Source organism: Molothrus ater, chromosome 5 (assembly GCF_012460135.2).
Source record: "Molothrus ater isolate BHLD 08-10-18 breed brown headed cowbird chromosome 5, BPBGC_Mater_1.1, whole genome shotgun sequence".
NCBI classification, from domain to species: domain Eukaryota; kingdom Metazoa; phylum Chordata; class Aves; order Passeriformes; family Icteridae; genus Molothrus; species Molothrus ater.
Window position 1 is genome coordinate 52,952,797 of NC_050482.2, and position 13,821 is coordinate 52,966,617.

Sequence of the window (13,821 nt, forward strand, 5' to 3'; positions counted from 1 at the left end):
TCATTAACAAGCAGAACCTAATAGGAAGAGGGAAAAAAAAAACAAAGAAAGACCACCATGTAAGCATGTAAGCTCTGATGAGCAGATTGCGGGCTCGATCGAGCTGTGAGAGAGTCAGGCACCCATTACTATGCAACCAGCTTATCCACCGATGTGAGCAAATACCAGGAGCTGATTTTGCAACACACACGGTGAGCGCCGGAGCATCCCTGCGCCTCCCAGCAACAACAGAGCCCTGTGCCCGCCCGCCGCTCCCCAGGAGAGAGAAACACATTCTGCACAAAGCAGCCGATCTGCATCCCGGGCACTTACTTCAACTGCCGGGGCTCGCAGTCAACTCCCGGCAGCAGGAGCCTGGCCGCCTGGCGCACGTCATCGCTGTCCACCGAGAAACTGCGCCGGTGCCCCGCGTGAGCCACCGCCACCCGAATCCACTCCATCAGCGGAGGCAGCACGATGAACGGCCTGCGGAGCACACAAACATCAGTGCCAAGGCACACGAGCAGCATCACAGTCACAGGTAGAGAGACAAGCAGAGAGCAGGGGGGTGAGGGTGTGTGCGTGTGCATATATGTGGGAGAATGGCAATATGTACAGAGAGAAGGATAAGGAAAGAATGGGAGAGCAAACCAGCTCAGCAATTTTCAAATAGGTCTAAATCAAGATGTCTCATCCTGTCTCCAGGGCAGGACTATTTGGAGAGTGAGATTTATGAGCCATGCTCATCTATGGGGCTCCACGAGGTCAGTGCACCCAACTGGCAAATTCTCCTCCCATCCTTCACATGGTGCAATCCCAAAAAGAGGACAGGAGTCTGGCACAGGACCACGTCCTGCTCTGGCTGATGCACAAGCCTGGGTAGGGAGAGGGGATGCCCCAACACTGAGATGCCAAGGATGGAGAGGGAATGCCCCAGGAAGTCTCCAGCATCTCCTGCCGATGCAATGGGTACCTTGTGCTCAGTGCTGAAAGTGGGGGATTTTGCAGCTAAAGTGAAGGTTAGCTGTGAGCGAGGTCAGAAATCAGAAACCAGACTGCTTGGTCTCACTTTTAGCAGTATCAAACTGCTACACTTTCGGGTGTCAGCTGTTCTGCCAAAAAAACATATGAAAGTGCCCCCAAAAGTCAATGTTGGGATTCTGGGCCACACCCTCACAGTTTGAGCACTATCAGAAACATGGTCCTTGACTCCACAATACCTGGACAGCACCATGTCCCAGCAAGAGCTGCCCAAGCTGGACATGAAGCACGCAGCACATAGTTCACTCCACCTATGCTAAGAATTATTTGGGAACCAAGAGAAAGATGCCAAACCACAGGTAAAAACCATAGCTTCAAGTTGTGTTTCAGAAGAAAACTAATAAAATAACTGCAGCTGAGCACCTTGAAGGTCACTGCAAGTCTCTTGCTTGCTTTTCCTTCTGTGGTCCCTTTTCATGGAGGAAGGGAGAAAAAAAGCCTGCATTAGCTGCAGAGTAGGCAAATATTTTACATTTTAAATGTACAACTTTACCTCAAAAAGTTATACCCTGAGAAAAATTATTTAAGAAGATGTTGACTCTGGAATATCCTTTTCCTATTTATAGCTCTTTATGCATTTATTTCCCTTTTTGAGGACTTGGCTTTACATAGCTCTGATATTAATATTCTTGAGGGGGGATGAGAGACTTCAGAAGTGCCGAAGGACAAAGAAGCCCCGAGGCCACTGACTCTCCCTAGGACGCTGGGTTCCCAAATCTCACAGGCACGTAAATGAACAACCTCTTTTTGAAATATGACATCTTTGGCTGAGCTGCCACTTCCATAGTTTTTCTATTCCAACACATCACTGTCACCTCAAGACCAGGCTGCATTTGTTTCCAAGGCTTTTGCTCTCCCCAGACCTGCCACGGCCACATAAGGAGGCTGGTAAGGACAGAAGATCATCTCCCACAGCTCACACAAAACAATTTCCTAGCCCAGCTCATTTGTCATGAGAGTGCTGGGAGCTAGAGGAGGAAAAGGGGGGGAAGCAGGGGTGTATTTGTTCTTGGAAGGTGACTGCTTCCCAGGTCATCTTCAGAGCAGAAGGGACCCTCTTTTGAGGCACAAAATACCTGGGAAAAAGTGATCAGTAAGAGTTTCTTCATCACTTGCTGAGCGTCTGAGCAGAAGGGGAGAGGCAAATCACACTGTAAAACTGCATGTAGTTACAGATATAACTTGGTTCTAGGAATAAAATTAAAGGAAAACTCAATTCAAGGTTATGTTTTGCATGAATGAACAGAGTTTGGATCAGAGAAATGAAGAAAGGCTTGTACACTGCCTTCCTGTAACATCTGCTGGGCAAACAGAAAAGCAGAGAGCTGAGGCTGAACAGAGGGCTCAGAGGTTCACACGTTTTCCTCCTCTTGTGCAGGACAGAAACTCAGAAATCTGCCCCACCACAGTAAGGACCAGAGCAAATAAAAATATTTACAGGAACTCAGATAATTGCACTATAAAATTGCATCTTTTTCCCCTTCCCAGTCTTGCAAATTTCACCAGAGAAATAGAAGTGAGCATGGCTATTTGGTGCAATAAATCCCAAGAGGAAAGGGAATCAGTGTTCTGCAGAAGCAGGGAAATTTTCTATAAAGTCCAATTTCAGTCCCTAGATGAGGATATGGAGTTTGCTCACAACATATTACATTCCTTTTTCCGAGGGAAAAAAAATCATCACTGCATATCTCAGCATGTCAGGAAATTTGTATTTTGAGAAGAGAACCAAATATGGCTGAGTGCAATAGGTTAAAAATACCCTCCAAGAATCTGTGCACCATGTGAAGGGCTGGGTTTTTTCTTTTAAATACTGCTTGTGTGCCAAAGAGGAAAGAGGAACACAGAGTTATAAGGGTGTGATAATCCACAAGACAATGTGACATCTGCAAGAAATATTTCACTTTTCAAACAGCACTGTGTGAAAATGGGTTAGCCAAATGCATCACATCACTGGCATATACACTGATTTATCTCTGGTACAAAGGCAGGTACCAACCAGGAGAATTCAGTAATTTTGTGTTCCAGAGCAGACACAGAGCACATAAGTCACCTAGTTACATGCTTTGGAAGCACATGCCTTAATTAAACTAATCTAACCATGGTGCTCAGCTTGATTCTGCCTGAAAGATATGGGAAATCAAGAGCAGCTCAGCTGCTGCACAGGCACTTTACCTGGGCTGCAGGTGAGTGAGTGCTCTAACTTCCTCCTCCAGCCCTTCTCTGGACCTGTGCTTAACTTTAAATGCATGCTCCACCCTCTAATTCCATGCAGTTTAAAGTTAAGTAAGGGCTTGAAAAAAAAGAAACAAAAAAGAAAAAAAAAAGCTTTTTGGCACAGACTTGTATTTTCCTGAGCTCACGTCTAAATGTCTAAATGGAAAAATATGCCAGATCAGGATGCAGGGAGAGGTCTCTGCACAGAGCAACTCGCATCCCACACACAAGAGCTGGGAGGAAGGCCAACACAAAGCACATCCCCAAAGGGTTGGACCCTTCTGGGCCCTGTCTCCCTGCCCTTGGCAAGGGGGCAGCTGGCTCCTCTTGGGGCATGCCTTCTCCTTTTTCATCAGAAAAGACAATTATGAGTGCCCCACCAAGCCTCACCTCCCTGGTTCCTCCTCCCAGGCAGCATCCTTTCCTGTTCCCTCCTGCCACCCAGCACTCCTCTCACATCTATTTTTGAACAGCTCAAAGTCCTCTAAGCTCCTATGCCTTGAAAACATCTGCAGGTAGCAACACCCTGCTGGCACTGCCCCACAAGGGACAAGTCCTCACTGTGCTGGCTATCAGAAGTCCTTCTTCCTCACTGCCTTCACACACTGCAGCTTCCTGCCAGCACCCTCCCTCTAGAGTGGGGCAAACAACCCCTCCCTACACCATCAGACCTCAAACTTATCTCAGTTTTTTGGGGCTGATGTCTCCAGAGCACTCTGAATTACAGAATGACTCATCAGAAAAGCAGATGTTGCAGGGGGGAGCCTAAATGTAATCATAAGAGGGGTTCCCTAAAGCCTGCACTCCCTCCAGAGCCACACACAGCCTTCCTGGGCTGCCCACCACTCCCCCTCCCTCGCCTGCTGGCACACTGAGGTATTAAAAATCCTGTCATGCATATGCAATAACTCAGGCTTTTCCATTATTATTAGCAGTAGTAGTAGTACTGTTATTGTTATTGTTGTTATGGTAGCAGTCTACCTGTATGTAAACAGGAGAAATTGTCAGGTGGAAGACCATGAGAAATTGTGCACCATAAAATGCAATAGGATGCTTCATTATTTTTGCATGGGGCTGTGAGAAGATGGATGAAGCTCCTGTCTGGACACCAGCTGCTGCAATGCCAGATTTGCAAAGCACTAGGGCCAGCACTCTGACAAATTCCAGCTCCAAATAATCTCTGGCCCTGGTTTTTCACAGTTCCTACCATCTTTGCAGGGTGCAAAATTCCTGCTGGCTGCTGACCAGATTCACAGTTCACCTTCTGCCCAGAGCAGGGCCACTACACACAACCACTCTCTCCTTGATTTCCAGCAGTTCTTCCCCTCACCAGCTGCTCCCTCTCCCGTACAGAGAGTAGGAACACTCATCACCTTTGAATGCTCCTAACACAGGCTCACAAACCCTGGATGGGCCACCAGCCCCTCGTTCCCAGCAGAGCCTACAGTGTGCTCCAGGTCCCAGAGCTCATCAGTGCGCATGAGAGATTCCCAGACAATCAGAGTGCTCCAAGGAAAAAATCATCATTTAAAGTGCAGCACAACAGTCTCTTTATTTCCAGGGGCACTTCACACTGCTCTTCTCCAGACACCAACAGAGCCCTTGCCCCACACATGCACTCATTCACTGCCTGTATTAAATCAAACTTTAGGGAGAGGACTGGCTTTACAGTCACAATGGGAAGAGAGAAATCCCCGAGGCATAATCCTATTGGGATGTGAATTCCCACAGCTATCTCCTGTTGTCCTTGCCTCAGCTTCCCAGCTGTGAAGGGGACACAGCTGAAAGACCTGATCTTTCTCTAACTTGGTTCAATTGCTACAATTGCTTCAGACGATGTTTGCAGGATCATTTGGCTACTGAGGAGGGTGGTGGTGCTGTAGGTGTGGGGTTTCTTCTCTCACTCCAGCCAAGGATTGCTGACTGCCAACCTTTATGGATACAACAGGCAAATTGGTACACAGAGGTCGCTGCTGTTTAAATTTGCAAAAGCTACCAAGTAAAAGTTAAAGATGCTTCTCAGAAGCATAAGGCTGTACTTTTACATAAAAAAGCCTTTCTAGCTAAAGGTAGGGAGATGTTTTTTCTTGCAGATATGAGTCAGCAACTTTAACATGGTAAAAAGTTCTTTACATTTGTTTGTTTTTGTTTTCATGGGTGGTTTTTAAAGAAAATCCCAATATATGAATTGAAAAGCATCCTAAGTTTTGACAAGTTTTCATTAGGAACATATGATGAAAATACATATGCAATGCTAGTCCATTTTTAGCATTATTGAACGATAGAAAAATATGGCTTTTTCCAATGTAGAGCATGCATTTCAGATGGGTTTCTGGGGTGCAAATCTCATTTACAGTTACACCATAAAGTACTTGTCTTCAGAGAGAGCAAATACTTTTTGATGCCCTCAAAAAGCTGCCAGTCCCAATCCTTCCCAGAAACTCAGCAGTGCCAGCTGATGCTCCATGTGAGCTCATGCAGCCACTCTACACTACACAGCTGCTCTGCCACCCCAGAAGCCCAGCTAAGGGTGACCTAAGTAGCAAGTTCTGCATCTTGTTCAGGCTGAAGGATCAAACCTCTCTGCTCTCACAGGAGCCACATGAGACCTGCCTAGGCAGAAGAAGGATTTATCCTTTGGCTTTTGTGCACCAAGACATTGGTGCTCCAAAGTCCAAAAATGGGGATCTGCAAATCATGGGTTTTGAACCCACATCCGGGGCTGGAATGAGCTGTCCCTGTTACCTCTTCTGCATTAAAAACATTAATGGCCAAGACTTGAAACACAACTGAGTCAAAGTGATGACTCAGCCAGCAGCCACAAAAGGCGAATATTTCACTGGCAGGTTGGACATCGGATTTGACACGACTGGCAATGGCATAAATCCCTGAGGACACACAGCATTCAGAGTGCAGCACAGAACAGCCTGGATACCATGCAGTTCTCACAGGGCTGCATGCAGTTTCCTCTATTTAAAAAATCCTACGGCCATCCCATGGACAGCAGAAGTCCAGCTTGATAAAAGAGATGTAGAATACAGACCCAGCTCAGCAAGGATATTGCCGTGTAACAGCCAAGCCACAAATAATGCCTGAACTATTTCTTGTAACATGTGCCATCTCACATGCTGCAGGCAGCTCCAATAACATTGCTGAAGGGATTTCTAGGAAGTGGGAAGTTTGATATATAGCATGCAAATCTAGAGGACTTAGGTAAGGATGCATTGGGATTTCTTTTCGGTGGTTCCAAGTGCAATCAACCCTGCTCTCAATTTTGACTTCAGCAAAGTTACAGCTTTACTATGTGAAGTTTCCAATCAAACAGTGGATAAAAATAGATACGGTTACATGGGGCTATGGCATACTGGCAACCCAAGCATGTGTAATCCCTTCTGCATACGCAGGTTCATTCAGTTTTCACTGCAGGGCTTCCATATTCCCAGTGCTTTACTTGTTTTTCATTAGCATTCTTCACACTCTCTCCACTCTCTTCTGGTCTTTGCTGGAGACTAACCTAGCCAGGGAGTCTGTACTACAGAATAATTTAAACCAGGGACACATTTCCCCAGTTCTCTTACTGAAATTTTTCTATAGGTATAATCTTTATAACTGCTGTAGCAGTTACAAAAATGCTCTGAAAGAGTTAAAGTTATTTTAAAAGTTATTTTAATAGCATGGAACACTCCTCTCATTAGAGGAGATGCATCACATAAATTAGCCAGCTACACCAATAGCTAGTCAAAGCAAGAAACAAAATTGAGGCAACCCAAACTCTTTCCATTAATAATGAATGACCACAATCTACAATTTGCAGGTGTATGCGTGTGCAGGGAACATATATCTTTTTCTCTGTGTGTCCATGTAAGCGTGCAAAGCAGGCAGAAAGATGAAAAGTAAGCAATAACAGCCCATGGGAGTTTCCTAAGGGACTGCTCCCCACAGAGGGAATAATAGTTAAGGTAAAGTGAAAAGAAGGTTAAAACCAGACACATATCTATCAATTCAATTAAGACTGGAGGAGAAAAGCTAACAGCTGCCAGGGGATAAAATGCTCCTCTAAGGTGGAGCAGCAGAGGAAGCACTGGAGAAGGGACTTGGCTGCCTGTGAGCAGAATTAATGGGTGGTTCTGGACTGGCTGAGATGCTGAGCCACAGCTTCTCAATGAGCTGTTAATGGGGAACACAGCAAGTTAGGAAGTAATGAGGACTTTGTCAATACAGCTGTGGATAAAAGTGGGTAAGGAACCACTTAAGGAAAAACAACATCACACAATCTGCTACTACAGATTCTGCACTTTCCGGTGCTTAAGAAATTACTTGCAATAATTTTGGAAGCATTATAGGGGCTAACAAGCCAAACATAACCACGGGACAGATCTTTTTCTTAAGCTAGAAGCTGCAAGAAAGAAATCTTACCAACAGTACCCTCATCTACAGTTCTTTTTTGTTTGTTTTTTTTTTTTTTTTTTTTTAATTCCCAGGAAAGCAAAAGAATCACAAACCTAAATAATCTGCAGCCTCCTGCAAGTGGAAGCACTGGAGGAGCGCTGCTTTTGTAGGCAACACCCAGCACAAGATAAATGGCTCCAGCACATCCCAGCTGGGTGCAGTAGATAAAGGGGACCCCCACAAAGAGGTCCACCCTCTCCCTGTACCTCCATGCCTGACAAAATAGCCTTTTACATGGTATCCAGGGTCAGCAGTACTGGCTGCCAAAAAACCAGTGAGTCTCAGCCAAAGTGGCCAGATTGAAGGAATATGAGTTTGGGGTGGAAGGGGATCACTCATCTATCTTATTGTTGGATTTGTCAGAATTTAGGAAGTGGGGAATATTTTCCAGGTTTTCTAAGCAATTCTGGCCACTCTCCACTCCTCCTCCTCCCATGAAAGCAGTTCCCCCCACCACAAGAGTTTCACTATATAATAATTTTTCCCTTTTATTTTCTGTAAAGATAAACACGATTGAAAATATACTGCATTCTCATTTCTTTAATTCCATGAAGAGCAAACACAGAGAAATGCTCCCTAGAAACGAAGTGCCGGATTTACTCAAAGGTAAAAATCCCTTTTTATGTGTCCCCCAAGGCTCTGAGGGAGGTACTGTTTTCTGAGCTGGAAAGTGCCAAGCCAGGCAGCAATGCCACCATACTGGATTCCCCTCTCATATCCAGCCTCTGTACAGGAGGACATGTACAGCCTTTGCAGCTCAGCCTGATTCAGAGCCAAAATCCAGGTGGGCTGGAGATGAGTAGGAAGAACAGGATGGTTTCATGGTGCCATCAAGCCTTGAAAGTGCTGTGAGAATTCTTTGGCTGCATCACACAATCCTCTCTAGCCTGGGCTTGCACTGTCAGGGAGGAGGGGGCCAAGACAGTAGCCAGGTTGGTTTCACAAAGAGCCAAGGACAACCTCTCTTTCATGAAAATACTGCCTCTACAGCCAGATCCACGCTGTCCTGGCTTCTCTGCACCAGCAGGGACACAGAGAGGCCAAGGATGGGGAAAGATGCCTGGACCTTCTTGCTTCCTTCTGGGCTTCTTACAAAATAAAAGCAATTGCTGCAGCTGGAGAGCAAATACAGCAACAGATATGTCACAAATCTTGCAAATATTTTGCACGTAAAAGTGTCATGTTTAACAAACCCATTTCCCTGCAACTCACAAAACCCCATCATGGAAACAAAACCATCAGAGATACATCATGGACCACAAAGCATGACTGCCTGTAAAAAAAAACAAAATACGGGAAATGGGTAGGAAGGCTCCTCAGAGCACTACTGATAAGTCAGCCTCACTGTTCTCCATCCCGAGCAGCACAGGGTGGTTCCATCCAGCTGGTGAAACTCCAGAGCTCAGCCCTATGGCAATGTCCAGGCTCACACTCAGCCCTTCACCATTCCCACTCCGGCACTAAGTACTAATGCATGTTTGATTAGGCAGCAGGAGATTAATCTGCTCTTTGCCCAGGTGACCACAGGCTCTTGGCAATAACACCGAGTACTTGCTCTGGCCCTCGCCGCACGTCACACTCAGCCACTGCCCTGTCAAGCGACGGCACCCTGCCAGAGCAGGGCTCAAAATAAAGGAGAGAACAATTGCCTTAAATAATCAGCATTTCTAGGGTTCTAATGAAGAGGACATGTATTAAGGCAACCTCAGAGAAAGGAAAACCTATTACAACAAATGCTGAGAGTGGTTTTCCAAATATTCCTACCCTTTTTCGCTTTTGCACAGCAGTCTGAAGAAATCTTACAAAACCAGAGGCTTAGCTTTATTCACCCCTCTATTTCCTCTGGTTCCAGTGGCATTATTCCCACAGATGAGAACTACAGATCAGGTGAGAGTATATTCTAATTTTCAAAAAAATTTTTTGTGCATACTAACCACTCCTGGACATGAGTTAGGCCTTCTAAAAGAGCAAGACTGGATGAAATAATGAAATAAAAAACAATTTTAAAAATAGAGAAAATTCTGTATTCTTGTCATTTCCCTCCTTGTTTTTTTCATACTTTGGAAATAACAGAACAAAAAGTGACAACATGCTCACAGAGCGACCCAAACTTGAAAAGAAACAAAATGCCATCCAAAGGCAAATGGCAAAATTCCCAGTAACATCATTAATGCCAGAATTTCATTTTGTATGCTCTTCTGCAACTAATAAAAAAGTATTTTAATTAAGATATCATATTATATACCATTTACAAGTACACACACAATGAGACCCTCAAATACTGCTTTTGAGATGCAGACTTCATCCTGCAACAATAGCTAAGCCCCGTATGTGCAGATCGGAGTTTGGCTCACATGAATACTGCCATACATTCTCTGGGATGTAAATGTGGAGCCCAGCCTGACAAACCAGCTTTGCATTTGCATCACCACAATACCTATCCTAAAAATTCATATCCAGCATCAAACCAGCCACTCCTCTCATCTCTGTACTGAGGCTGCCTGGTTTAGGGCTGGTGAAAAAGTGTGGCAGGGAAGCAGCAGAGTGTGCCCTCGCACACAGCTGGAGACATGTTTTAAAAGAGGGTTTGCTGGGCTTTTCTTGGGAGAGGGATTTATTTTCTTGGTCAGCAATCTGCCACCTGGGCTGGCCACCCAGCCTGCCAGCTTCAGAGGCATCTCCTTCTCACCTTACATCAGACCCTGAGTCAGGACAGGGCCAGAGGCACAGCTCCCCAGCCCTGCCCATCCCTGGAGCAGGGAGAAGAGCAGCACAGCTGGCACTTGCCAGATCCCTGGCCAGGGCAGCCCCGAGGTCACTCCTGTGCCCCGTAACTCAGTGCGGCAGGAGCCCACCGTCTTTAATGACTTCTCCTTTCTACACACACTACTCTATTCATTTTCCACTTCCCCAGTCACAGCTGCTGAGCCCTATTAACACGCAGGGGAAAAAAACACATTTAAACCCAAACCTGCTAGGCCAGAAATAGAAGTTCTCATTTTCTTTTCCAAAACACAGAATAGCTGAGCAACAACGAAAGGAAAAGGAAATCTCTCCCAAGCACATCTGGAACCAATTTGCTGTCTGTAGCCACTGGGTGTCACTTTTGATATATATTGGTTCAGCCACGCAGCACTTCGGGGAGAGAAGCAGATTTCAGGGAGGTGATCCCAAAGTGAAGCAGACTGCTCCACGGCCTCTTGCATGCAGGCTGTAATTAGCAATTAGCCAGCCAGGCTGATTTATTAACAAAACATCCTCACCACGACACCAAGCACCGTGCAGAGGCTCTTACCTCTCAGTCTGCAGTGTGACTTTCGAGGGTTCCACGTTAGGGTTTTCCCACTCCATCTGTGGACAGTGCATGAAGTAGCAAAGGGTGTACAGGGCCTCTGGCTCCCAGTAGAAGGATCCCTGCTTCTGGTGCATGGGTGTCCCATTCCCGTGCTGCTTGGCATTGAGGGGCTGCAGGTGGTGCATTGCTCGAGACACCAGGTCACCTGGAAAAAAAGCAAGAGCCAGGTGAATGCCAGGCTGTTCAGCTGCCTCTCCTGAGTTGCAAACTGAAAGGCAGGCTGGGGTGGTCTTCCCTTCCATTTAACCTCACATATGCAAACAGCAGGGGGTAGGAAAGGATTCTGGGCGTTACTCATCACCAGGCTGAACTTTTCCTGGTGGTTTACGTGGTGTGGTGTGACATGCCCAGGCTGCAAACAAGCCCACAAAGGCCTGCAGGAGATGTGTTTTTGCAAAGATGGTGGTGTGGGCAACATCAGGTTGGCCCATCTCAGCACCACCATGAGAGCTGACATGCTGAGCCAGGATCACAGTTACCTACTCAGCAGCCTTTGGAGGACACCAAAACCCCACAGCCCCAAAAAATGACCATGCAGTGTGCCACCAGAAGCTGCATGCTCCTGGTCAGAAGGGCAGTGAAATCCAGCCCCTTGGAATGAGGAAGGAGGCAGTCAGATAACACACAAAGCACTGCAGGAGGATGTGAATGAGCATGTGGGTGAAGAAAAAAAAGGGAAAAATATTGCTAAAAGATAATATTATGAATGTGCAACCAAAATTAATTTTTTAAGTCCAGGCTAGGCCTCAAAAACTTCATGTTAGCAGAAAAACAAAACCTATGAAGTAGGCTCACCTGGCCCCCCAGGTTTCCAGAGCACAGAGGAGGACAAAGAGGAAGATTCTCATCACCCCCCTACACCAATTTAGTTTGGGGCACTCCCTTCCTCACAAGGCAGATATAGGAATCTACCACAACATGTGGAATGGGATGAGCAAAGCCAGCAAGTGAGATTACCAAGCAAATACATGGGCAAGCAGCAGTGCAGTCTCTTAGCACAATGATTGTAACTAATTAACTAAAGCACGTCTCTCCGAGGCAGTGACTTTTATGTCTATTGACTAGTGACCACTCTATCAAAGGCAGGGAAACAATTGTGGTTTAAACTGCCTTTTTTTCACATGTTCAAATCACTCTGAGAGTGCTTTTGGGGGAAATAAGGATCTCGAATCAAATCAGTTGGTTTGTTTTAAATTAAAATCTGAGCAAGAGCCCTTTGGGTGATTCTTAAGCTATACAAAAGCAAGTGATGAGAAAAAGAGGACATAATTTTCCACTGTTAAGAAGTCATACACTTTCTCTTACTTGTTTTTCCCAAGTGACCACTGAGCACAAATTTGGAAGAAAAAGTTTAAGATGTACTCACCAAGGTAGGAGCATAAAACCAATTGTGGGGGGATAAATAATGAACTCCTGAGCAAACTTAAAGGAGAACCGTGTGCATGGCTGAACTACAGGTTTTTGCAAAGTCCCACCCCTTTGAACACCTCTCTCCAGCCTGACTCACACAGAAAATGCTGCTGCTGCAGTGATAATGTGTACCAGGGAGAACAGAAATGTCTCACTTAAAAATCTCAGCCCAATCCTCCAAAAACATAGCCTTAAAACCATGAAGAGAAGAAAACCACTGGCATGAGGAAACTGCAGAGTCCATGATTTCAGGTTTTTGACACATATTTTTTGCTTCACTCTGCAATATTCTTCTGATTCAAAGCTTTCATTTAAAAATAGCTTCCATCTTTTCCCTCTGCCAGGAAATTGCCATGATAGGACCAATCTTGCAGCCTTGCATGCTCATAATTTCCAAGAGAAACTATGCATGTGGAAAGTATGCAGGATCAGGTCTGCAGAAGAAACAGATGTGCCTCTGAGATGACGCCCCAGTCCTGCACAAGGCTATCTGCAGACAACCAGAAGCAGCAGGAAACTATGGGACCTCCTTCACTCAGCTCACTCTAGTCACAGCAAATGTGCACTGCCAAGTCTAGCACAGACCAATTTAACTGCTAGCAGCCTTGTTGATATTAAATTTCCCCCTTTTTCTCCAGAAGGCAAAAAAATTGCATAGAAATGCTGGCTGCAACATGCAGCTTTAACAATAATAGTAAAGGCAGAGAAAAAGGGAGACACACACTAAATTCAGCCTTTCAAACCCAAGCCATTACAGCACTGAAGAACGTGGGTAAAGTTTAGCACATAGCCAGTCTCATTTCAGTGGATTGAGACAGCAGGCTCTAGAGAATGCCTCTGACTTCTGTCATGAATGATGAATAAAAATTAGGATGAAATTTCGGCCCAGATTCTGGCAGCAGCATTACTTCATCCCATCCTCCCTGAGCGCTGGAGTGATGTGACCTCAGTGACACGCCCAGGACCAGAGGAAGCTGCACAGTGAATAAGAAGGGAAAGCAGAAGCAAGAATGATGTGAGCAGGACAGGCAGCTAAGCATCACTGCTGATGCAAGCCTGGAGGAACTCAAGTCTTGCTGAAAGGTGAAGCTCCAATCCATCAATAGGACGAGGAGTTCATCCTTTTATGCTGTATTTCCTCTAGCGCCTCCTAAAAAATCCAAACCAATTCATACCATTAAAGCTAAATTAATGCTTTTTATATTTAAGTCTCACTTAATGACATTATACCAAGAACTGATGGCTTAGATCTTTCTTTTGCCTTTGCTATGCTTTCTCTGGTCACAACTGAAATAATTTCTACATTAACAATTATTGTAAGATTTCTTTACCAATAATTTGACTTACTTCTTCAGGTCAACTCAAAGCCTAAA

At 45.4% G+C, this 13,821-nt stretch overlaps 1 protein-coding gene across 4 annotated transcripts in view; it reads right to left on the reverse strand.

Annotated features, from left to right (window-relative positions):
• ABTB3 (ankyrin repeat and BTB domain containing 3) overlaps nucleotides 1–13,821 on the reverse strand; it is a 174,936-nt gene that overhangs the window by 56,946 nt on the left and 104,169 nt on the right. For all 4 annotated transcript variants that reach the window (XM_036400354.2, XM_036400355.2, XM_036400353.2 and 1 more), the window contains exons 3-4: nucleotides 10,979–11,183; nucleotides 313–465 (exon numbers count right to left, since the gene is read on the reverse strand). In XM_036400354.2, the coding sequence (XP_036256247.1) occupies nucleotides 313–465; nucleotides 10,979–11,183 (358 nt within the window). The remainder of the gene's footprint in view (nucleotides 1–312; nucleotides 466–10,978; nucleotides 11,184–13,821) is intronic.